The sequence below is a fragment of the Canis lupus genome, chromosome 27, assembly GCF_003254725.2.
Source record: "Canis lupus dingo isolate Sandy chromosome 27, ASM325472v2, whole genome shotgun sequence".
NCBI lineage: Eukaryota > Metazoa > Chordata > Mammalia > Carnivora > Canidae > Canis > Canis lupus.
In genome coordinates this window covers 28,758,897-28,785,189 of record NC_064269.1, presented here as the reverse complement: position 1 = coordinate 28,785,189, position 26,293 = coordinate 28,758,897, and the positions used below count along the sequence as shown (strand labels likewise).

The following is a 26,293-nucleotide window of genomic DNA, read 5'->3' as shown; positions in this document are numbered from 1 at the left end:
GCTCCTATGCGGAGTTTGACTTATGATATAAGAGATAAAATGTCCATTTCATCTTTCTCAACCTAGTAAGAGATTAGATGTCCATTTCAAGCATGATTCATAAATTTTGGTCATGCAAATGATAGCTTAATGGATAATTTAAATGTTTTCAGAGGTAATATGGACTATTCTTGATTTTCACTTCCAACTTGATTTGAGAACCTAATCCTATTTAAAATGTGATACCGCAATCCAATTTCACACAAGCATTGATAATCTTTTCCTCATAGACTAACATCTGTTCTAAGCATACACTGGAATTCCATGCAAAGTATAACTGTACTCTTACCTTTTCTTGAACTCAAACTCAAGGGAAGAGACATGAGATTTTAGAGGAGCTGACCAGCCTCTTCTTGTCCTCGTAAAATCCTGACCTACTATAAACTCACACCCAAAATGTCAGACTTAAGAAAGTATGACTGATCATTTGAAGAGGTAGCTATTTTAACTACCCTCTTCAAATAAAGAGATAATGTATCTGAGTCTGACAGGAACTCTAGAGTTAGTATCTAAAGTTTCAAAGCAGTTTAAGATCAGAGACCTCTCAGAGTCTATCCATGGACCCACACTGCCTCTATAAGAGGCTAGACTGGGAGAAAAAAACAACATATTTTACACTTAACAGATTATTGGTGAGAGTCCCCTTGGTTAATAATTGCTGAGAGCTTGAGGATCTCACAGGGCATTAAATGTTCTTTTTGCAATAGTACGTGCACCCTAATGTTTTCTCTATATTGGACATAGGAGGTTTCCTGTGTTGCCTAATTACACAGTGTTCTATCCTATCCAATGGAGATTCTAAATTTGCCTTCTCAATTAACTCATGGATATTAGACAAGAGACTTGTGTTGTTTCTGTTGGACAGCAAAATGTGTTCTCTGAAATGTAGGTCGTTTGTGATATCAGGAAAAGTGTAGGCTTAACCATTCCCCAGTACTCTGTCTGCATTCATTTATTTGTATACTAATATCACCATTCAGTATGTCAAAGTCTGCAACTTTTTAACTCTCCAAAGCAATATATTTTATGTTACTATATTTCCTGGGGATAAAACCATCTGAAATTCATGAACTTAATAATAATAATTTCAATAGTAAAAATAAAATGTACCTTCTTACTGAGTCCCACATTTCAATTCAGGGTACAAATACATATTCAAACACTTGAGTCCAAAGTTTGGGACTAAAGTTTATGTCCATTTACTAACATTATCAGTTGCACAAATGAATACCAAATGAAAAATTACTATAAAAAGAAGAAATATATATGTTCACAGAGCCCAGCAGACAGATTCTGTTGTGAATACTTCATAGTGTTCTCTATCTTTCCATTTCACTCTCCAGATCCCCTCCCTCCAACAGCAACATTGAAATAGGTAGCTCTTCTCACCTTACACTGGATTATCATTGGGACTGGCAGAAAGTAAGCACTCCTTAGTGTGATGCTGCCTCATCTGGGTTAGGGGATCAGATTCTAAAAGAAATAGTCAAAATTACCCTTTTAAGCCTCATAAATACTTGATATGCATCAGCTAATTCATCCCCCAGGAACTTTTTGAGGTAGCTGTTGTTATTTTCTTTAATTTATAGATCAAGAAAGACAGAGAGAAGTCTTAGTTGTTATAACCTGTCCAAAATCATGCGCAGTAGGTGGTGGGACCCTTGGGAAGATGCCATGTGGGAAACCAATACTCTCATTTCTCAATAATCCTGCATTTAAGGCCATGATATATATTAAATTAGTATCTTTAACAACTACAATCAAATATGTTGCAAAATGATTGCACTGTGAGAGGCATTCACAAACTAAGACCACGTGTTAAAGTAGCAGGGCCACTCTCCCATCTATGGGCAGTGTGCTCTCTTATGGGTGAAAACACAGGCACAATTGTCATTCTTTTAACATTTTTTTCTTACATTTAAAAAAAGCCATCTAGGGGATCCCTGGGTGGCGCAGCGGTTTAGCGCCTGCCTTTGGACCAGGGCGCGATCCTGGAGACCCGGGATCGAATCCCACGTCGGGCTCCCGGTGCATGGAGCCTGCTCCTCCCTCTGCCTGTGTCTCTGCCTGTGTCTCTGCCCCTCTCTCTCTCTCTCTGCGACTATCATAAATAAAAAAATAAAGAAAGCCTTTAAAAAAATAAAAATAAAAAAAGCCATCTAATAGGAATAACTAAGAGATGTTAAATGCTTATGGGATGTGACTAGTTTTCAGAGCCCACCAAGGACTGTTTTATTGAATGTCAGATGGCCAAGACCACCCCGAACTGTTGGGATGAAGCCCAGTGATATTATCTGGATTGTATAATTCACATTTGAGGAAGTTACTTCTGTGAATTATGATGTCCTTAAATAGCTTATGTGCTCAATACTTTAAAATTGAACATCATTCATTTTTAAAGTACATACATATTTGCTTAAGGAACAGAACAATAAATGGAGGACCTCTCATTTTAAGGATATAGCACCTCAGCTATTTCAGAGTGCATCCATTACAATTAGGACACTTGGTCTTTTTCCTTATAAGATATATTTCAGAATAGGGCAGTCTCCCCTGTGAGCACCAGTGATATTGAGAAGATTTCAAGATTTCAAGAGGAAGTACAACAATAGCAGGACTTTGAAGAAGGGGTGAGATTAGCAGGAAAAAGAAAGAAAAAGCCTGTATCTAACTGTAGAGTTCTGTGAATAAAAGTGCAAAGGCAGAAGATAAGCGTGTGCAATAACGCACTCATCTTTCTCTGTGCCACACCACAGCATCCAAGGGCTATAAGAAACCATCGACACTACAGGACAAGCGTTGTCCCCATTTTCAAATAGGCTGTCCTCACAGCCCAGCAATCCCACAACACTTCTGTGGCCATCTTACCATTTCATGTTCCACAACAATATGTACTTTATTCTTGTAGGATGAACCTCAGATCCCTCCTATCCATTATTCCTCTCTCCCTACTTTATTTAGATATACAATCACAGCTCCTACTTTACTGGGGAAATAGAAACAGTAATAGGGCCAGATTTTCTACTCAATACAAAACTTACAAACTAAAAAAATAAAATAAAATAATAAATAAAATAAAATAAAATAAAATAAAATACTTACAAACTTAATTACATCTTAATTATGTAAACTTCTTCCTTCCTGTTAGATTTTTTTCCTTCTAAAGCCAATCCCTCCATCTGTGCTTTGCAGCCATTTCCTCTCACCTTCTATCATACATTATACTATCAATAATTCATTTTTCCTTGTATATTTATCCTCTCTCCTTAAATAATCCTTTTAAATACCCTTGTCTCTCCAAAGTTTAAATAACCTTGCTTCAAATGCCCAGTTTCCATGCCACTTTGCTGATCACAAACTTCCTGAAAGAGTTGTCTAAATTCTTGACATCTTTTCCTTACCATTCATTCCATAACCACTTCGATCTGACTTTATTCTTTATTAGATGATAAGATCAGAGGCATCTGGGTAGCTTTGTTAGTCAAACGACTGACCCTTGATTTTGACTCAGGTCTAGATTTCAGGGCTCTGGCATTGAGCATCAGGGAGTCTGCTCGAGATTTTCTCTCTCTTTTTGCCCCTTCTCCTAGCTCTCTCTCTCTAATATATAAATAAGTCTTTTAAAAACTGGTAAGGTGAACAGCGACCTATGTATCATTTAATTCAACGATATCCATTCCTCATTTCACCTGATTTATCAGCAGATTTCAATGGTGTTGACATCTCTCTCCTTCCTCAAAATACCTTTCCATTTGCCTTCTGGAATAGATCGTTACTCTCTGGTTTTTCTCCCCTTCTCAGTATCCAGTGCAGGAGGTTCCCTTTTGCCATGCCACTAAATTTTAAATTCCACAAGACTCATCTTATTCCTCTCCTCTTAACCTTCTGCAGTCTCCACCAAACTGGTATCAGTCACACTCAAGGTTTCTATCAATATCAATATTTAGACGACCCATACAAATTTTAATTAAACATTTTATTTTGAGATAATTGTAGATTCACATGCAGTTGTAAGAAATAATACAAAGAAATCCCATGTACCCTTTGCCAGTTCCCCCAACAGTAGCATCTTATGATAAGTATCACAGTATCATGACCAGGATATTGAGATTGATAGAGTCCAGATGCAGAGGAGTTTTAAAGCCCCTAGTATCCTTTGTTGCCTTTTTATGGTCATATCCACTTTCTTCTCGCCCTTGTCCCCCTCCATCCTTATCTCTTAACAACCACTAATTTGTTCTCCATTTCTATAATTTTGTCATTTCAAGAATATTATGTAAATGGAATCATACAGTATGTACCCTTTTGGGATTGCCTTTCTCACACAGCATAAACTTTTGGAGAATCACCCAAGCTGTTCTGTGTATCAATAGTTTGTTCCTATTATTGACAAATAATGGTCCATAGTATGGATAAACCACAGTTTAATTATTCACTGATTGAAGGACATCTGGATTATTTCCAGTTTCTAGGTATTACAAATAAAGCTTGCTATGGGGGTGCGTGGGTGGCTCAATCAGTTAAGCATCTGCCTTCAGCTCAGGTCTTGATCTCAGGATCCTGCAATGGAGCCTCGCACTGGTTTTCCTGCTCAGTGTGGAGTCTTCTCCCTGTCTCTCTCCCTCTGCTCCTATCCCCCTACCATTCATGCTCTCTTTCAAATAAATAAACGAGATCTTAAAAAAAAAAAGCTTCTATAAACAGTCATGTATAGGCTTCTCTGTGAATAGAAATTTTCATTTCTCTGAGACAAATTCCAAAAGCATAATTGCTGGGTTGCATGGTAATTGTGCTGTGGGAAACAAAAGCAAAAGAAAAATTAAATTTTCTAACTACTTACAGCCCTTTGACAAGTCCTTGAAACAGGCAGGGTGACATTCCTCTAGCAGCTCAGCTGCCTCGATGTTAATACTTTGCTAAGGGCAAAAAGCAATTTAGCTTAACAGTATCCTGATACCCTAGGATCCTGTAAGTCTACTTTTAACATATAAAAATTCCTTTGGAAACTTCCTTTATCTTTACCCTCTAAGATATACATTGGTAATCAACTCTCCAGCATATGGCCCACTGATATACATCTAAAGGATCTCATGACTAGGGTCTTACTAGATAGTAATAAGTGACCTTTTCCTAACAAAACCAACCCCCTTAAGGTCCTGGAAGCCTGGCTTCCAAAATCCCTTAGAGACTTACTCTATCCCTGACCCCCTCCTAACTTGAAAGTATATAATCGGCCATTCTTCATGACCACAGGGCAGCTCTTTCTGCCCACAGGTCCCATCCCCATATTTTAATAAAACCACAGTTTTGCACCAAAGACATCTCGAAAATTCTCCGTACTCCAACCATTTTCTATATCAGTTGCATGTTGTTGTTTAAGAAACTGCCAAGTAGTCTTCCCAAGTAGCTATATAGTATTTTATATTTCCACCATCAATGTATGAGTGATCCAGTTTCTCCGTATCTTTGCCAGCATTTGGTATTGTCATTAACATTTTACTTTAGCCATTCTGATAGGTATGTAGTGATATCTCATTTTGGTTTTAATATGCATTTCCCTAATAGCTAATTATGTTGAACATTCTTTCATGTGCTAATTTACCATCTGCATATCCTCTTTTGATGTCTCTTCATGTCTTCTGCCCATTTTCTAATTGTATTGCTTGATTTTCTTTTATAGTTAAAATTTGAGAACTCTTTATAGGTACTAGTCTTCTGCTAGCTATGTGGTTTGCAACTATTGTCTCCCAGTCTATAACTTGTCTTTTTATCCTCTTAAAAATTCTCTGCATAGCCCTAGATTTTCTTCTACATTTTTTCTAGAAGTTTTATAGTTTTACATTTTATCTTTAAGTTTATAATCCACTTTAAGGTAACTTTTATATTAGGTATGAAATTTAGGTCTATTTTTGCCTATGAATGTCTAGTTGTTCCAGTATCATCTGATCCAAAGCCTGTATCCTATCTATACTTTTGCACCTTCACACAAAAATCAGTTGGGCATATTTGTGTGAGTTTATTTCTGTTATTTATCCTAGTCAAATGTTCTATGTATCTATCCCTCCATCAACATTAGTTCCTTACTCAACTATCTAACACCATACATGGGATTGAGGTCCCTCATTTTAGCTTGGTGAGAATGGAACTTTAGTCTCCCTTTGAAGCCTTCGCTGGTGGGTGGGAGAGTGAAGTCACATTTTATTTTCTGCAATATTTGGCTGGAGTAAAATGGTTATTGTCTAAACATTTTCTGTCTCATTAGGCCACCCCCTTCCTGGGCCTTTGGCTAGAAAGAGCAGGCTTTTCTTGGCACATTTTTTTGTCTGCACCCACTGGCATTTCCAGGTTGCCAGCTTCTTAAACTCTATGTTTGGAACACATGTAGCAAAAGAAAACCCAGAGAATTCACCACCATGTTGTTTCTTGAGTCCTGAGGTCCTTATGTAGTCAAAGTAGAAATGTGACTCACAAATTTTACCTCCTGGCTAGACCTTTTCTTTGCGGTTTGGAAATAAGTATCACAATACTTCATTGTCATCTGCTTCTGTATGTCTCAAAGATACCTCAAATGTAACTTGCTCAAAGCTGAACCCACTCTGAATGTTGCACTATAATCAAATCGCACAAGACAAAAATTTAAGGCTATTCTTCACACTCTTCTCCTTTTTCATTTTGAACCATATGAATTCCTCCTGATTTTTGATTCAGAATATTTTTTGTCTTCCCACTTCTCTGTTTGCATGCCACAATCTAATCTGAGCTATGCTGATATCTAATCAAAATCTTCTGCAGAAGTCTTGTCTAGAAGCAAGGTTTCCAAGACCTTTCTCACATACACCCTGCCTGTTTCAAGTCCTTCTCCATGTTAGAACTGGAGGGACCTTTTCAAAACACTATCATTATTATCAATATATTTTTATTGCTTTTAGGATATTTACTTTTAAAATGTTAATCTCACCTATAAGCCTTACATATAACTATTGTAGATGCTCAATAAATGTTGATAAATAACTATAGTACTCTAACATTTTGAGTACATGCCTCCCTAGCTAGATTGAAGTCACCTAATGGAGAGACATATCTTGAAATTTTATGCACCCTTAGTGCAATGGCAATGTGTAAATGTTTAATGACGATGAGTTTAGCATTCTAGTGACTTTATACAAGGATATTACCTCCTTATGTAAAGGGGAAGTTTATGCACAAGTAATAATGAACAGCAAATTATTAATTCTCCTGCTGTTTCCCATATCAAGTGAAGTTATTTGTCTCCTTAATAATTAGGATTCATTTATAACAGTAATATTCTTAAATTTCTCAAGTATTTATGCATTCTTAAAGTACTACTTACTTCTCACCTATATTGGAAATCTATAAAACATTATCTGTATTTTTACAGAATAATACTTTCAAAGAAGGACTGATTATAAGGCAATAAAAAGATTAACTTTCACAACAAAATGACAGAATTATAATAAATAAGATTGTTCACACTTCCTTCCCACATAAATGTTAAATTATCCCAAGTTTTTCACTGCATAAGCTATGTATATTTACCGCTGCATCCATTGCAGAGTACTATCAAAATATTGTTTGAGACATTAAGAATATATATAAAGGAAAGATAAAATAATGTCTCTTCCCTTGAAAATTACACAGATGATTGGGGGGGGGGAATGTAAGACAAATAAAAGACTCTAAAGAATGAAATATATTAGCTGTAAGGCTAAGTAAAAAGGCAAAGTAAGAGAGAAATCAGCAAAGGCTAGGTGAATTAGAGAAGACTTATTAGAAAAAAATAGGGTATTAGGTGAGAGACAAAGAGAGAAACATAGCCAGAAGCAGGAAACGATACAGGTAAAATGTACAGAAGCAAGAACAGGTAGAACTTAGGCAAATAATGGTAACACCACTAAACTATAAATAAAAGCAACAGGATAATCACAACAAGAAATTTCTGGTAAATGTGTTCAGCTATAAGTGAGGGATTTTCAGCATATAATTCAGAATGCAAAAACAGTATGGACTCCAAGAGATCAAATAGTTCCCAATCTTCTCTCTTGCCACAACTAATTTTTATCTCAAATTTATAAGTAATGCTTAAACTTCAGACACAGTCTATAATACATTACTTCTGTGACCTTGGATTAGGTTCTCATTTGAGTGAACTGATAAAGCACATCCCAGTTACGACTCCTACAGCTTGTAGGAATGGGATAGGATTCTGTTTCACATGTATAGCTTCTTTCCATTTACAAAAAATTTTAGTCTAAATCATTTTAAAAGTGGGTGAGAAGTGAGTCATGCAAATCATATAGAAAAAATGTAGCATTTTATTTTTTTGGACCCACTGAAAATTTAGATTATGATAATATTTAAACATAGCTAAGATTGAGTCCTTCGATATTATTATTAGTTTATGTTTTCTCTAACTTAGATATATTTTCTTTTGTGTATTTGATTTTCTGCTATGGTATTTCTTCATGGAAGGAGGAAATGTATTACCACATGAACTTGAGCAAAATTACAATAACTCTCTAAAAGAAATCCAGTTTGTCAAGCATATGGAAGAAAAACGCCGGTCTATCATATTTAGAAAGAAAATTTTTAGGAAGTTGTACAATTTAAGACCCTCAAAATTATTTCAAAAGTTCCATTCAATATAGTAAATTAGTATAAAGAGTAGGAAAAAATTAGGAAATTTTTGTACGTAAAAAATATTTTTTTATGATTATGGAAGTCTGGGATATTGCTAAAACTCTACTAAAATGTTAGCGATAGTGATGACTATCGTGTGTGAATGTTATATAAAAAGTGCTACCAAATTCAAAGGTCCACTTAAGGATTCTTGCAAAGAGTTTACATGGAGTTGCTGGGAGCAAATTAAACCTTGAAGGAAGGAAGGAAATTTACTGGCAGCACTTTTGAAGAGAGACGGAGATTCAACTATGACAAGATTCAGCTCTGAGAACCCATTTATTTGTTATTAGTTTGAGGACTAATACTAGTATTTAACATTTGTTGAAGGCTCACTATGTGCCTGACTGTATTCTAACACTTTCATAGGCTTTCACCCACATAATCTTCTTAAAAGTCTCAGATCAAGGGCCCTTGGCTCCTTTTTACCGAGGAGGAAATTAAGGCATGGAGAAGACAAGTAACTTGCCCAGGATCACAAACGTAGTAAGTGCTAGAACATGATTGAAACATGGCAGGCAAGGGCCTGCACTCTCTGCCTTCTGCATAGAGTTTCTAATCATAGCAATTCACAAACTTGTAGCCGTCTCTATGTGTCAGGCATTTGTGCACATTTTTAGTTAATCTTCACAGCAATTCTAAGAACTATGTATTACTTACCACCTCAGAAATGAGGAAATTAAAAAACAGCAGGTCCAGGATTAGAACCCATGGTGTATTTCCTGTTTTCCTGATTTCAGCTTGGCTAAAATAAAGGGCTGTAAAGTAAACTCATAGAATATAGATTGAAAAAATCAATGAAGTCCAAAGATAAAAGAATTTGAGGCAAAAATTTTAAAATTTGGAACTGATTCTTAGGATCATTCCTAAGTACTGAGGTGCTCAATAAACTTTGCTGAATGAATGAATGACTGAATGAATGAATATAATGATATTGTTACACTAGCTTCCCCTCCAGGCAATAGTAGTATGGATCACTAAGATAAAAATTAAAATAAAATAAAAATAAAATGACATAATCACAATCAAACAGATGCAGATTATTTATTTTCTTCAAAATACTTGCCTATAATCAGATTCTACTGCTCCAGATCAGCTACAAAATGCCTGGGTTGTAGCTTTCTGATTTGAATATCCTTCTGCGAGGTCTTAGTCAGATTAGCAAGATTTTCCACTTTATTATATTTTTATTCAGATGCTAAGCATATAACAATAACGAACACAATCATTTTTTATTTAAAAAATAAATCATTAAGAAGCTTTCTCAATAGTCCATGACTTCTTTCAATTATTGCTTAGTCTAAACTTAATTATATCTAGGTTGCTAGGCTCAACTTTTAAAATGTTTTATTTCAATTCTTTCAAAAATCTTTACTTTTAAACCAATGTTTTACCCAAAACTGTATTCCTATTTCAAATGTTTCTAGAGGACCTTAATCCAAATCAGTATCAACACTTTGTCTCATCGTTATTCTTCACATCACAGCAAAGTGTTTTCAGTCTTTCTTCTGCTAATCTCTTAGAAATGCTCTTGCTTCACATTGAGTCTCTTCATGTCTCAAAGAACATAAAAGAAAATGACAAAAATAGAGAAAACAGGATCATTTCTCTGGTCCTTTGTTTTCCTAATTTTTTCAAACTTGGGACTATGGAAGGCAATATTATTTACGTACCAACGTGGTTTGCTCATATTTCCTTCTTTCTGATCAATATTTTTATTGCGCATGTATGAAATGAAATACAGCTGCCTCTTTTTTCCCTTATAAAGCTATGAAAGTGAATTTAATTTTTTTTTCATAGATTGCCTTCTGAATTTGTCATTACGTATCTTAGCTATTACTGGAAACTTTTTCCCTAGAGTCAATACCTTCTAAGAAAAAAAGGAAAAAAGAAAAAACTTAATAAAAAAAAAAACAGCATAAGGTCAAATACATGATCTGTTCTATCATTTTAAAATTTAGGAGTAATTTAGTAAAATGGTTTCTGTAAAATCACCTTTGCTATTAATTGATCTTACATTAATTTTTAATGGATAATATTTTTATCAAATATAACTTGGAATTAAATGTTTGAGACCATATAAATCTATGTAAAGTAACTTGTTCTTCCTTCTCTGTTGCAGCCCAGCTAGGGTATTCAAAACCTACAATTAGCAAGTTTCTTCAGCTATTCCATAAAGGAGGTGGTTCCATTCCTTAGAGCAGAGAGTAAATAACATAAAATATCCAAATGAAAATAAGTTATTGTAACTGCCTAATTGAATCTGCACACCATTTCTCCTCCTGCTTATGGCTGCTATTGTTTGTGGTTTGTAGGGACCGAGCACCTTTTATTTTTACTTCAGAGATGGAATACTTTATTACAGAGGGTGGGAAAAATCCACAGCATTTCCAAGATTTTGTGGAGCTTTGTTGTCAAGCTTATAATATTGTCAGAAGGCACAGTCGACTGCTCTTGAACCTGTTAGAAATGGTAAGTCCCTTGGGGAAATAACAAAAGTAATAAACTTCATTTATGTCTCTCTTTCAGTAGTCTATTTTTGCTAATGGCTTGGCATTCCCCAAAGAGCTATTCAAACCAGAAAGGAATGAACAAACTAAAAGTACCATTGTACAGCTTATAAACACATTTCTTAATAATTCATCCCATTAGTTCACAGTTATCATCTCAAACATTTCTATTCACAATAATATTGATGTATTCAGGGGTTATCTCAGTATATTTTGTTTAAAGATTAAGGACAGTAATTTAGAATATTGTATGAGTTGTATTGTGCAAAAGTACTTTAAAAAACACTGTCTCATTTACACATTATAGCAATCCAATGATGTAGACACCAGGTAAGGATTTTTCCTGGCTCCCCTTCAAGTCTCTGCCTTTTTCCAGATTTAGAAATGGGCTCAAAAATATAAGACAGCTTCCTAGCAACTCAACTCGAGAGTAGTACATTTAGTGATGTACATTGGGTCTACTGAGTCATGCTCCCACATGCTCTCTGTTGACTTACAGTAGAAAATTCAAGTTTCATTCCACTGTCTAATGTTAAAGAGATGGAGACCAGGTAGACAGGGTGAGAGGAGAGAGATCTGATAGAAATATCTTCTGGGAGAAGGATGAGGTGATGCCTTTAGGTAACATACATACACACTAGTAATTGAAGCAAAATGTAGGAGAGAAACACACCTTTGGTAAATCAGTATACCATGGAGTCAATGCCATCATAAAAATTAGCTGGTTTAGAACCTTCAGATGACAATAATTCTCCTAGATGCTATTAAGGGCACAGACTTCTTAACTCTAATAGACAATGCTGCTTATCTATCAAATCTCATCTATCAAATGGAAATAATAGCATCTACCTTATAGGATTGGTGAATAAATGGCCTAATAGTGATTGTTTTGCATGAACATTATACTAAGTGCCTTATGTGTATTAATTGATTTATATTTCATAATAACCCAATTAGATAATTAGATCCTTATTAATCCAAAAGAGCACTCTCCAATAGAGTATCCTCTACTCATGTGTGATTATTTAAATTTATATTAATTAGTATTAACTAGACTTTAAAATATAGCTCCTCACTCTCACTAGCCACATTTCAAGTGTTCAGTAGCCACATGTGGCTTGTGATACCATATTGGACAACACAAATATAAAACATTTACAACGTTACAGAAAAGTTCTATTGGGTAGTGCTGAACAAATGTTGACCTTGTTACAATGAAGATTTGATTAGATCCTTATTTTAACTTTCAAACAACATATGCACCTTACCCTGTCTTAAAAAATAGATATTTTCAAAATTATAAACATGTAGTCTTTCATATATAAGGATACTTTGGTTTATGTGTTTACTGGATATATAAAGTTTTGCCCATCTCCAGAATTTTCAAGTTGGCTATTCCAATAATAGCCAATGATGATTCACATTGGTAGATTTGCATTCTATCTCTCAATTTTTTAAGCCATACTGTAATTATGAGATGGCTTATGGTTCATAATCTGTGTTCATACCACAAAGGAAACTCTATAAGGACTAACTCTGTGACCTTTACTCTATTTACATATAAATATCTAGGTAGTATCATTCCAATAATCTCTTGGGCTTTAACAGGCTCTAAATCATGAATCCATGAGTTCATGAGTACTTAACTGTATGCCAGAAACTGTGAGGATACATTAACTTATATGACCCAGGAAGCCTTAAAATTTTCAATATGATAAGGAAGATAAAATTCGTGTACACAGTAAAATGAGGTATTCAGCATTTCTAAATGTCTGTAATGTTATAAATAACAGCATATAAGGAGTAAGTGCCATATTCTAACAACTACTTGAACCAGTCACAGACATTATAAAAATAAACCCATAGTAGAAAAGCACAACTACAGATTATGCTATTTCTCAGGAGACACTAAAATTATGCTGAATAACAAAAGTGAACATATCAAAATAATGTGAAAGGACAGCTTTTTGAAAAAACTTGATTGATGGGATCCCTGGGTGGCGCAGCGGTTTGGCACCTGCCTTTGGCCCAGGGCGCGATCCTGGAGACCCGGGATCGAATCCCACATCAGGCTCCTGGTGCATGGAGCCTGTTTCTCCCTCTGCCTATGTCTCTGCCTCTCTCTCTCTCTCTCTCTCTCTCTGACTATCATAAATAAATAAAAATTAAAAAAAAAAACTTGATTGAGAAAGCTATTGGTGGGCTTTTTTTTTTCTTGTTTAATAAACTTTTCTACCTACCTAGACACAAAACTTTTAGCACATGCATCATATAAGATAATTATTAAAGTAAAGAGTTTAGGGGCATCGGGTGGCTCAGTCGGTTAAAAATCTGACTCTTGATTTCGGCTCAATGGTCATGATCTCAGGATCATGAGATTAAGCCCCATGCAGACTCCACATTGAGCAGGATGCCTGCTTAAGATCCTCTCTCCCTCTCCTTCTGCCCCTCCCCACTCATTTACATCCACGTGCTCTCTCCCTAAAACAAAACAAAACAAAACAAAACCAAACTATAAAGAATTTATATAATGTTATTTTATTTAAACAAGTAGATGGTGTTTTAATCAAGTACTGAAGTAATTTTTCATAAAATAATATTAAAATCAAAGATTGAAGGTTTCTGTTACATCATATGCCCAGAAAATCTCCCTGTGTTCTAATTATTCAAGTCTTGACTTTTAGACTAAGGAGGAAATTTTGGCAGTAAAGAGCACTAATTCAGATTAAGCAAATAATCTTAGATTTAGAGTCTCACAGAAATCGAAATAGACCAGAAGCAATGTGGACCAATTAGGCCAATGAAGAAACACATATCAAACAGTAGTATGTTATTCCCTCTGTTTCTGGTCATTTACCTCTCCAGTCTCTGCTTCTAAAGTTTCTTTCTTATGGGATTCTGTAGATAATCAAAGCATCAGTAAAGGTTTCAGAACCATGCTTTTTTCTGGGATAGATTCCTATAAAATAAAAACCGAATATAAATTTGTGAAAGATTACTTTCTACCCATGTGGATAATCAATATTTCCCTCAAATTCTCTTTCAAATTGACTTTTGCTGTATTAACTTCATTTAAAAGAACTCAACTTACTACTCCATGACCCAATTACAACTTGAGAAATAATTGACATGGGTCATAAATTCTACCTTCTGTGAATGGTCAATATCCAGGATTATGAGTCACAAGTGGTTGTCATGTCTACTACGGGGTTAATGCCTCATCCCTTCTTGAGAGCAGCATATTTCCAGATATCCACAGTCCTTTTTATTTACTCCTGGGAGAAGCAGGGAAAAAATAATCCATGAAATTCTCATCTTGCTTAAAAGCAAAACATCTGTAGGAGACCCAAGAGTGTTGCTGGCTGAATTCACTAACATAAAAGCCTGTATTTCATCAGCTTTTCTCTCATTAAAAAATCAATATCAGCTATTATGGAAGGCTCCCAAAGAACACAAGGACCATTCACCCAGTTTAAAATGTTTATCACACCCATTATTATATCAGATATTTCCCAGAAGAAATCTTTCTAACTGCTCTATGTGGTGGCAGAGTATCTGCTTCCCTAAGCATAACTATCAAAATAGATTTGGACTTAGGAGGAGAACAGAAGTGAAAATTTAAAAGTGTCCCTGTCCTTTAAAAGGGACTTACCTTTTTATCATCTATATCTGTTCATTACTTATACAAGCCTAGCCACCCTTTCCCTTTCCTATTGCCCCAATTCAAGCTATTACCCATGTAATCTAGGCTAAGCGGTACTTGAACCATATCTCTGTGAGTCAGAGAACAGAGAGGTCTAGATGGACCCTGGTGTGAAGTTATTCTTACTCCAATGGCAGAGTCATGATACTCAAAGCCTCCTCTCTGAGGAACAGAGCACATCAACAAAGAAAAGTAAAGTTGTACTTGTTTTCTTTAATCAACTACATAACAAGGAGAGTGCTTGGTTCACCTACTTTGAAGCCATCTGCATTTGGCAGTTGGTGTATAATGGGGGCGGGGGGGAGAAGGAGTAAGCATAGGGTGTACTTCCCAAGAAAATGTTTGACAGAGTTCTAAGCAAGCAGATGTGAATTCTGAGCATCTAGAGAAACCAGAAAGCAATTCAGATTTAGGGAAGAAGTCTGTTCTTAGCAAATGGACAACCACAGTCAGATAAAGGAGAAACTTTCTCAATAAGTACACAGATGTCTTTAAAACTCTAAGTACAGAACCAAAAAGATAAAGCCTAATCTAGACTTTAGTTGCTTTCAGGAATATTCCTCTCTATGGTTGATTTTAAGTTTAGTAGTCAGAGTTGAACTTGCTACTTACAGGCTTTCAGTGCCTAACAAGGCCAGGCATTTTTTTCATTCATTCATTCATGCATGCATGCACGCATGCATTATTTTACAGATATTCATTGAGTTCTATTTACAAGGCACAATGCTTGGTGACATAACAATTTAACATCAAATAAAAACTCAGTTCCTGTCTTCAAAGAAGTTAAAATCAAATGTAACAAACATGTGAACAGAACATAGTAAAAGTGAGGCAGCAATAAGTGTGAAAGAGGGGTGACCAAGATAAGATTGCTGTACAGAGAAAGCAGTAATTAAATCTTATTAAGAGGCCCTATAGTGCTTCTAGAAGAAAAACATATTTAAGCTGAGATTTCAAAAATAATTTCAATAGATAGGGAGAGAAAAAGAAGCCTGGCTGAGAGAAAAATACACATATGGATAGAGGCTCAAAGAGCATGTACATGATATGTATTGGAAATAGAGGTAATTAAATGTACCTAGATTGTGGTAGAAAGGAAGATCTATATAGACAATAGATGAAGTAAAAGGTCATAGTTAGATTATAAAAGACATTTATGAACAGGATGAGGATTTTGGACTTTGATATATAGACACCTGAGAACTCAGAAGTTTCTTTGCTTCTGATGAAGAGAGTACCATCCTCTAGCTTGGATTTTAAAAAGATAACTCAGAAATTATGTAATTAGAAGAGAGATTAGAGAACTAGAAAAAGGCTACTCAAGTTACCTAAGCAATTGAAGGTGAGGAGCTGAACTAGGACAGTAATTGCAATGGCAAGGGGAGTGAATACAGGAGACCGTTGAGGTGGTTGTTAGAATAGAATATAACTGGCATTGAGAATCAGGAAGAGAGAATCAAAGAACATACACAGTTCTTATTAGCTGGATAATGGTGGCAGTGTAAATGGAGCTATAAAACAGGAAAAAAGAGGAAAAGGTTATAGGAGAAGAGAATTTGCTTAAATTTAGATAGCACGAATTTTGATCACCCATAGGGAGAAGTAGTTAACACCTTTCCAGGACTACCCGAGCCATCTCATGGTTTTAATTACTATCTATGTGTTAATGACTCCCAAATCTATATTTACAGCTATACATTTTAGATCCCACCCAGCCTTCCAAATATAGCCAGTTAATCACCCAGTTTTCTCAACTCTACTTCTTACTTACATATATTTAAAATTAAATAACTTAACTTTTTTCTTTATTCTTAAACATTCTCCTAGTTTAGCTTTTTATTTGGCCTCACTTTAATCCACTTTCCACAAATAATGACGATCTCAAAACACTAGTTATTTTAATGACTGTTTAAAATTACTAAAAGAGCTTTCTCTTGCCTTTAGGATAAAGTTCAAAACTTTTACATTGCTGAAAAATCCTGCCCTACTTACCTCTTTAGCCCCATTTCTTGTCGCCCACCCACAAAATATCTTATGTTCCGGAAGCTCTCCTGGAGTTCTTTCTGTGAACTTATGAAAGATGTCTTGCTTCCCTCAGTATATCTCTAAAGGCTGCTCGCTCTGCCTGGATAGGCACAGTAGAAAAGGAGAAAAGTTTCAAATCCATTTTTTTCTCACTTGAACTTCATCAAGTCAATCACAATCTCACCTATCCTTCCTAACCATATTCTCATTTTATCCTTTATGTTTGGCATTAGCAGCATTGTTCTTAACTTCCCACTAAGTTGCCTCTATTCCAGAGCAGGAAATAATTTATCATCTTAGTCATAGAGGTACTGTTGAAATTCTCCTTCTCCTCCTCCTCCTTCTTGTGCTCCTCCTCCTCCTCCTTTTTTTTTCAAAGTTTAAATTTATTTCAGAAAAGATCTACTTTCTCTCAAAAAATTCTTTGTTTTTGCCTATAATGAAAAAGAATATTATCCCTTCAGTCTACTTTATAATATTAACATAGTATGTTTCCAAAGGTGGGCAGAAAGAATATCTGAGCCTTTGTACAATTTTATCTTTAATTACTTTATTGTTTTAATAATCTTTAATAAATGGGGAAGCTGGGTGGCTCAGGGGCTGAGCATCTATCTGCCTTCAGCCCAGGGCATATCCTGGGGTTCCAGGATCAAATCCCACATTGGGCTCCCTTCAGGGAACCTCTTCTCCTTCTGCCTATGTCTCTTCCTTTCTTTGTGTCTCTCATGAATAAATAAATAAAATCTTTTTTTAAAATCATCTTTAGTAAATAGAATCACCACTTAACTAAGGAAAATTGTGTTTTTAGAGTATGATTCATAGAGTCATGAAAGAATGTAAGATTAAGAACCAGAGGGATGAGTTTTATTCTTTGTGCTTACACACCATTTGATCTGGACACTTACTTACACTTTTAGGGAGATTAAGTTATTCTTCTTTAAAATGGGTATTATGATATAATTTTTGTGTAATAATTTATAGTATATAAAGCCTTTTCTTATTCATTAGCAATTTGGTTGCCCCAGAACATATTGGGTATTCTCATCTCTACTTTAAAAAAGAAAATGGAGATTCAAAGAGGTTATAGAGATTTTTTTCATGATTATTCAGATTCTAAATAGTGGGTCCAGAAATTCTGACACTAGAACTAGTGTCCATCGTTCTATTATTCTACTGTCCAGTGCTAAATATGCCTCTTCTACAAGAAGATGAGGTGGGGATAATCATACTTCACTGGACTATGCTTACTTCACTGGACTATGATGAAGATAAAATTAAATTATTAATCTGCAAGCACTTCAACAACTCTTTGGTTCTTCTTATTATTATTGTTTTGTTGCTTCGGTTAGTAAATATAGGAAGTTAAAAAATCCATTCACGTTTACAAACTGAAAGGCATTGCTATATAACTTTTATATGCATTTATAGAATTAACCAAGTAAACTTAACCAAACTTAACTAAGTAAGATTTGTTTTACGTTTATTCTGAGTTTTTTTTTTAATTTTGTTTTGTTTGTTTTGGTAAGATGCTACATGCAGGATTGCCTGAGCTGGGTGGAATCCAAGACCTGAAATATGTGTATAATAATCTTCGTCCACAAGACACAGACCTGGAAGCAACAAGTCATTTTACCAAGTAAGATTAGCTAAGAATATATGAGTGTGCATTTACTCATGTGTACAGACGTGTTTCACATTTGAGATGATTTCAGGGTGAATGATCATTGGTATAAAACTGTCATTTCTAGAACCAGACTATGTCTTCTTTCCCAAGGGACAGAAAAGGAGCAATGTGTATGTCTAGCAGAAGGCCTTAGTCCATGTTTCTGTAGCATGTTATTGTTTGCTACCCAGCCTCTTCATCTAATACATTGCTCAATAAGAGGTCACTAAAAAGAGCAAGGCTGACATAAATAGATTGGTTGTTCTACTTGAACTATGTCCAGGAAAACAATTTGGAAAAAGAGATTTATGATGAGATATGGATTTGCTACTTTCATCTCTAAGACAATACAAATATTGGAATATTTGGTAACTATCCTATTTTTAATCTATTTTTTATTAAGCAAGTCTGGGAAAACACTAATACACATCAAAGTAAGAGTCTGAGCAGAATACAGTGAATATTAATTGGACTCAAAATCATTGTCAAAAGGATAATACATTTTATAATAGAAGGTTCCTTTGAACTTCGATACTTGAATGGATCACACAATTGCTAGCAAATTTTGGGTGCTCAATAAGTGTTAGCCATAATTATTATCATAGTAAACAGTTTAAGTAGAGAAATACAGTGCTCTTTCCTGTAACTTCTTAATATCGAATCTTATTAGTCTACTTTTTAATTGTTCTGATACTTTTAACCAGAAATTTGTAAACACAGATTATACTTTTTTTAAATTGTATTTATTTATTCATGAGAGACACAGAGAGAGAGGCAGAGACACAGGCAGAGGGAGAAGCAGGATCCATGCAGGGAGCCCGACATGGGACTTGATCCCTGGACCCCAGGATTACATTCTGGGCCGAAGGCAGGTGCTCAACCGCTGAGCCACCCAGGCATCCCCAGATAATACTCTTTTTAATGAATGTATGTTTTGTCCTTCTGATGAAAATAGTATTTACCCCCCAATTATTGCTTTTTCTCCCCCCACCTTCCACAATGTACAGTGAGGACTCTCTATTACACAGGAATAATGAGAGTTAATTGGGACATCCTCATACTTGATAAATTTCACTTTCGCACAGAATCTCTGTTTTGTGAACTTTCAAGGATAGGCTGCCCTAGGAGTTGAGTAGCAATATGGCAGAATTATAGAAAACTAGAGCTGGAAAAGCCCTTACACTTTATTTATTCTGACAATAAATACGCAAATGGAGAAACTAAGATTCAAAGAACAAAGGCCTTGCCCACAATTAAAGAAGTAGTAAGAAACAGGGATCCCTGGGTGGCTCAGTGTTTGAGCTCCTCCCTTCAGCCCAAGGCCTGATCCTGGGGCCCCGGGATCGAGTCCCACATTGGGCTCCCTGCATGGAGCCTGCTTCTCCCTCTGCCTGTGTCTGTGCCTCTCCCTCTCTCTCTCTCTCTGTGTCTCTCATGTTAAATAAATAAAATCTTTAAAAAAAAAAAAAAGGTAATAAGAAACAGAGCTAAGATTAGGGCCCATAGCTAGGACTGTAATCCCCTGGTCTAGGGTTTTTCAACATTCACATTGGAAACTATATGATGCCGTTAAGGAACACCAGGCAGAGCCCTTGCCAAAACTATACCTTCCTGCTACCTAATTTGTTTCTGAAATTCTACCATTAGGGATTCTTTAGTAGAGTCTGGTAGGTTTTTTGAGTCCTGAAAAAAAAAATGCCCTTTAATAGTAGAAGTTATCTCTGAAAGAAGGATTTATGTCCATTTAGAAAGCTTCAAATATTAGTTGACTATCATTTGTGACCAAAGACACTAGCTTGAAGATTTTTTTTAAGATTTTATTTATTTATTCATGAGAGACAGAAAGAGAGAGAGAGAGAGGCAGAGACACAGGCAGAGGGAGAAGCAGGCTCTATGCAGGGAGCCTGATGCGGGACTCGATCCCCGGTCTCCAGGATCATGCGCTAGGCTGAAGGCAAGTGATAAACCACTGAGCCACCCAGGTGTCCTGAGGATTTTCATAAATATTTCAGATCCCTGGTTTTATGGATAAGGGACTTTGAAGTTGCCTCAACTAACAGGGACAGAGGATTTGTGTGAGAAATCCCAAGGAAAAGCTAACAACCTGCATCAGGAAAAGCAGGAGGTCTTCTGTCCCAGAGGCTGGAAGGTCCTTCAGAGTCCAAGACAGCTCTGGGATCCCATCAACAGGAAAGAGCCTTTCACTCTATTTGCTCACCCCCCCGTCCAGTTAACTCCATCCTAAGTTCACATGGTACCAAAAATAGCCCTCTGGGTGGCCTATTCCATTAGGATCTGAGTGGGATACCTTTCTTTAAAGTGGGCAGCTGCACAACAGGTACAATGATTGATGTGTCAGTGGAAGCAGGTGGGGAGCTAAAGGAGGAGGATGAAAAGGTCCAGAAAAGGTAGAGATTGGAAACATGTGATTGGGCTAAAGCATGTGTTTGATGTGTCATTGTTTAGGCAGTTTATAAAATAATCCCTACTACCATTTAAAGCAAAGAAAAAAAAAAACCCTATATATTGGATGAAGAAAAGCTCCTTCAGGCCCTGGTCACAGGAAAAATGTAGATAGACTTTATTTGTCCACCAGAATTCCATCCCTTCACATTTCCTGACATCCAGATCTATAAAGAGAATAATTTTAGGTATGGGTGAGCTTGCCTATATTGACTTATCTCCTCTTCCTATTCAAGTGATTGTGAACTAATATGGGAAGTAGATCTGAAGCCACTAATCTCCTGGCAGTGAGCTAGACCTCATTGTCTCACCCGCATATCTCTGCCAGTCTAATTTTCTCACTTTCAGATGTTATATACTATGTCCTGTTAATTAAACTTCTTTCTACAACTTTATGGTAAAAAAACTTGTTCTCCATTGCAGACCTAAAAGCATCTAGTCAACTAAATGAGGGCACATAATTTCTCTGTTCAATAATTGTCTTTGACTTGCCATTTCCAACCTCTTACTTTTCAGGACCTTATGATCTGGTTATCTTTATCAAGGTTTCCTTACCCCACCTCTATAATTCCCAAATGAATCTTCTTCTGGGTACATAACTTTCTTAATATATCCATCCCTCTTTTGTCTATTTAAAGCATCAGAAATGCTTCCAAAGAATCATAAAATTACTGGAATAGAGGAGGGAGTCTGATCTAACTTTCAGTTCTACCTGTCTCTTGAGATGCGGGACAACTAGTACCTCATCCATGAAGCCTTCTCAGATTATTTTAGTAGTGACTAGTCTTTTTTTCTATAATTCTATAGAACATGTACTATTTCATGCTATACTTAATTTATTACTAAATTACATGCTGTCTAGTATATCACCTTAATATACTAGTTGGTTATACCAGTTTCTCCCAATGAAAACAGGGGACATATTCCCATTTTTCCACTTTCAAAAATATCTGAATGTGAAACAACTTTTTATTCCCCTTGAAATATATTTAAAAGTTTAACAGAAAATGCTATGTAAACATCAGACATTAAGTTTATGAAAGTTATGAAACAATGGCTAACATTTAATATAGTACTTTTTACGGGTTAGGCACTGTTCTAAGTGCTTTTTTTTTTTTAAAGATTTTATTTATTCATAGAGACACAGGGAGAGAGAGAAAGAGAGAGAGAGAGACAGAGACAGAGACAGAGGCAGAGGCAGAGGGAGAAGCAGGCTCCATGCAGGGAGCCCAACATGGGACTCGATCCCAGATCCCTGGGATCATGCCCTGGACTGAAGGCGGCGCTAAACTGCTGAGCCACCGGGGCCACCCGAGATAATATCATTTTAATGTAAATTTTTAGATTAAGACATTGAGACCCCAGAGGGGTTAATTTACCAAAGGACATAGCCAGCTGTAGACAGAACCACAATGTATATCCAGGGGGTTATACTGTAGAATATGAGGTCTTAACCTCTACCCTGTGTGCTCAAAACCATCTCTCTCACATGCAGGCTTTTGGGATATGCTGCTTCATAAATCAGACCATAGTTTTTCCCAAGGTTCCTTATAGCCCACTTTGGCTACAGTTTGAACAAAGTAGATCTTTTCTCAGGCAATAATCCTCATATCCTGAATATCCCAAGCCTTGATGGAGGACAGGTGTCCCTTCCCAGGAGCATGATCTCTGTGCCATCACTAGGTGTTCCCTGGATGTTCCGTTTAAGAGCTGCTATAATTGCTGCCTTGGGGGACCACCATGGGATAATTTGACTGGTGACTCCAAGATAGTCACCTCTTTCCTTTCTGTGTTTTGACTCTTTACCAGATGCCTTAAACCTCTCTAATTTTACCCTTTTCTGCTGAAAAAGGAGATTTCTCTCATGGGAGCATGAGACTCACTCTCCTTTTAAATTCCAAGAGCCTGTCTCAATAGTATATTTTTTCCTATAATCTCAATTACATATCTTTATTTTTAGATATGGTTTAATGTATTTTGAGTTTGCCTTTCCTGTTCTCTAAGTTCCTTGGTAAACAAATGTAGGTCAGGCATTGAGGATCTTTTCTATTACACAGCACTGTCAAGACCCTGTTAGGGAGATTTGAGAAGCCTCAATTAATTGTGGCTGTGATTCTTAACCATTTTAAAAAGTTACTTAAGATCTCTCTATTATTTACATATTTACAGTTCTTACAACTGATTATAGAATATTTCTTTTGTCAACACTTAATGTATAGAGTGACTATATAAAAGTAGCCTGAATAATTAAAAACAAGAGTGGAGCTTTAAATGACATGATCCATATGGTTAAAATAAATGTTAAAAATTATGTGCACTTATTTACTTTTCTGTGTAAATAATATTATCTTAAGCTGTGTTCTCTGACATCACATGGATTTCAAAACTTAAGGAGGTACTTGAAGTGTAGACGTCAGTGCACATAACTTACCAAAAAAGAAATGAAGTTATATGATAGATCCAGCATTGGTCTTGGTACTTCAATGAGTGACATTAACTCCAATATACTTATGAGAGCTCTTGTATATTTAAAGTCCTTTTTCTCCTTGTTCTGACAGGCTAAAAGTGCTTTATGCTACTGGTTATTCTAATATTACCACTAAGATAGAAATAAAAATAAGAAAATCCACCCTTTACCACTGCCAGGCTCACAGATCTGGGTCGTGAATGAGGACTAAACCATCTGAGACATAGCATGTGTGGCTACTTTAAGCACCTTACTGCTGACTACAGTATTAGCATTAAGAGGCTGTCCTCTTGACATTGTTTGAGACTCCAAAGAAAGAAATGGCTTTCCTTCCTCTCCAAGAGAGTACGCTATTTATGAACAAGATCCTACCTCATTCTTGGATATTCACATTCAGGGTTAAGAGCTGATCATAAAAGTTTCAGAAAATGCTGTGCTCCACATAGCATTAAAAATTGTATTACAATTAATGGCATTTAGATGAAAATGAGAATAAAATTGGTTTACTGGCCACAAAGATTTTTCACAGCACTGCCAACTCCTCTCTGCTTCCCTTACTTTTTTTCCCACTCACCTTACAGCTGAGTGCTGTTGAATAGAATCAAGAAAGTCTCATGACTCAGTTCCTGCAAATTGATGCTCTCATGTAATATCTCTGCCGAGCCCACTGCTAGGCAACAAAGGCAACGATCCATTAAAATGCCGTCCAAATGGGTTATTTTAGAAATTTCAATCACTTTCAAACCTCAGGTTAGCTGTCCTTAGAAACAGATAACCTATTTCACAGACCAGACTGAGATCATTAAACATAAACTTCCCTGCCTACCTCCCCTCCCACATACAGATCATGCTTTTTCACTTCATCCATTTTCTGCTCCAAAATTGTGAGAGGAAATTTTCCATGTATTCCCAGATATTCCATTTGACCTGCCACAGATTCTCTGGTTTAGTAAGTGTAAGATCGCCTGCCCTTTGGCTAAAACTGAAGGCAGCTTGAAACTCCAAACTTAAAAAAAAAAATTATTTGTATTAGTGAAGTATTTTGGTAGCAAGAACCAAAAATACTATCTGATATCCTTAGAGAAAAGGGTACATATATGTACTCAAACTGTAACCTAACAAATCCCAGAAACCAATAGGACCTGGCTAGTTTCCAGTAGACACGTACCTTCTACTCTGTTTACTCTACCTATCATATTTTACCTCTTTGCCCATTGGCCAGTTTTCTCTAGTCTAAATTCCAGAGAAAGATGGTCTAGTTGACTTACCTAGTTGCCTTTGTTCCAAATGGATAGAACCCTTCACGCAGTCATCATGGATTCTGTTGCCTATTCTTTCACCTATCATGGGCCACTCCTTACAAAGGACAGCCTAGAGTTTCTTCTCTGAACTTTGAGCTTTAGAGAGAAGAGTTTTAGTAGTTATGAGAGGCCTCTGGACAGGCACAATGACTGTTTCAACAAGTACAACTATGAAACTACTAGAAATGTCGATGACCTCTGGAAAGAGTACTCCTGGACTCCTCATAACAGCCAGAATCTGTGAGCCACCGAGCGTGTGTAGACATAATACTAGCAACTCCCAGTGTTTCTGTCATTCCTCCTGAGATTATTCATGCCTACAGGGTGAGATGAGACCCTTTGTGCTCAAATGTCTCAAAACATAATTCAATGGCCTTTTGTCTAGTTTATCCTCAGAATTGAGAAATAAAATATGGGAGAGGGATGCAGAATCCTGGATTCTTTTATCATTAAATTTTCTTTTTAATTTAACTTTATTTATTTATTTGATAAAGAGAGAGAAAGAGAGCATGCGCACAAGCCAGGGGAGGGGCAGACTCCCGGCAGAGCAGGGAGCCTGATGTGTGCCCCTCAGTCCCTGGACCCTGGGATCATGACCTGAGCAGACCCTTAACTGACTGAGCCACCCACATGCTCTCATTAAATTTTCTTGATGCTTTTTTAGTACTTGGCAAGTTGTTATCTCATGGATTGTTGTAATTCCACAAATATGAGTCAAAGTCTTCCTTTGCCTTAGATTAACCATTGATACCCACAGAAATAAAATGTATAACCATAAGAAAGCAAAACAAAACAAAACAAAAAACAGAACCTAGAGGAATTAACAATGATGATATCCAACTTTCCCTAAATTAGGAAAACAAAGAGAAATGCAAATTAAACCAGGTGGAAGTTTCCCTTTAATTGTGAAAGTCTCTCATTTAAAAGAAATAAATTATTAAAATAAATCTGAACTAAATTCATTTGATAAACTACTTTTTTAATCGCAGGTACACTTTTTACAATGCTGTATTTCCTAAGTTGCACGACCCAGTCACACTCATTACAATGTTTGATGGCTTGGCTACTGTTCTAAAATTCTGCAATAGGAAAGCCTCAGTTTTTGAATTATATATGCTAAACTGAGAATTTGCCCAGTTTCCCTAAATATCAAGTCATGATACACCTTAGCTATTTTTATTTTATTTATTTATGATAGGCACACAGTGAGAGAGAGAGGGGCGGGGGCAGAGACAGAGGCAGAGGGAGAAGCAGGCTCTATGCACCGGGAGCCTGACGTGGGATTCGATCCCAGGTCTCTAGGATCGCACCCTGGGCCAAAGGCAGGCGCTAAACCGCTGCGCCACCCAGGGATCCCAGCTATTAGCTTTTTAAAAAAGATATTTTAACTCTTTAGGTGACTATCAGGCTGAAGGTTAAGAGCCT

General features: G+C 36.2%; 1 protein-coding gene and 1 long non-coding RNA gene across 7 annotated transcripts in view; one reads left to right on the top strand and one right to left on the bottom strand.

The window, feature by feature from the left end:
- Positions 1–26,293, top strand: part of PIK3C2G (phosphatidylinositol-4-phosphate 3-kinase catalytic subunit type 2 gamma) — a 366,531-nt gene that overhangs the window by 252,786 nt on the left and 87,452 nt on the right. For all 6 annotated transcript variants that reach the window (XR_007406483.1, XM_049102678.1, XM_049102677.1 and 3 more), the window contains 2 exons: positions 11,052–11,208; positions 18,501–18,610. Coding sequence is in view for 5 of the 6 variants with exons in the window: in XM_049102678.1 (XP_048958635.1) it covers positions 11,052–11,208; positions 18,501–18,610 (267 nt within the window). In the remaining variant the exon portion in view is untranslated. The remainder of the gene's footprint in view (positions 1–11,051; positions 11,209–18,500; positions 18,611–26,293) is intronic.
- LOC112665461 (uncharacterized) lies at positions 1,149–25,019 on the bottom strand. Its single transcript, XR_003140388.3, has 3 exons — positions 24,836–25,019; positions 14,104–14,205; positions 1,149–1,512 (listed from the first exon to the last, which is right to left on the bottom strand). It is a non-coding gene; the product is annotated as an uncharacterized LOC112665461 (long non-coding RNA).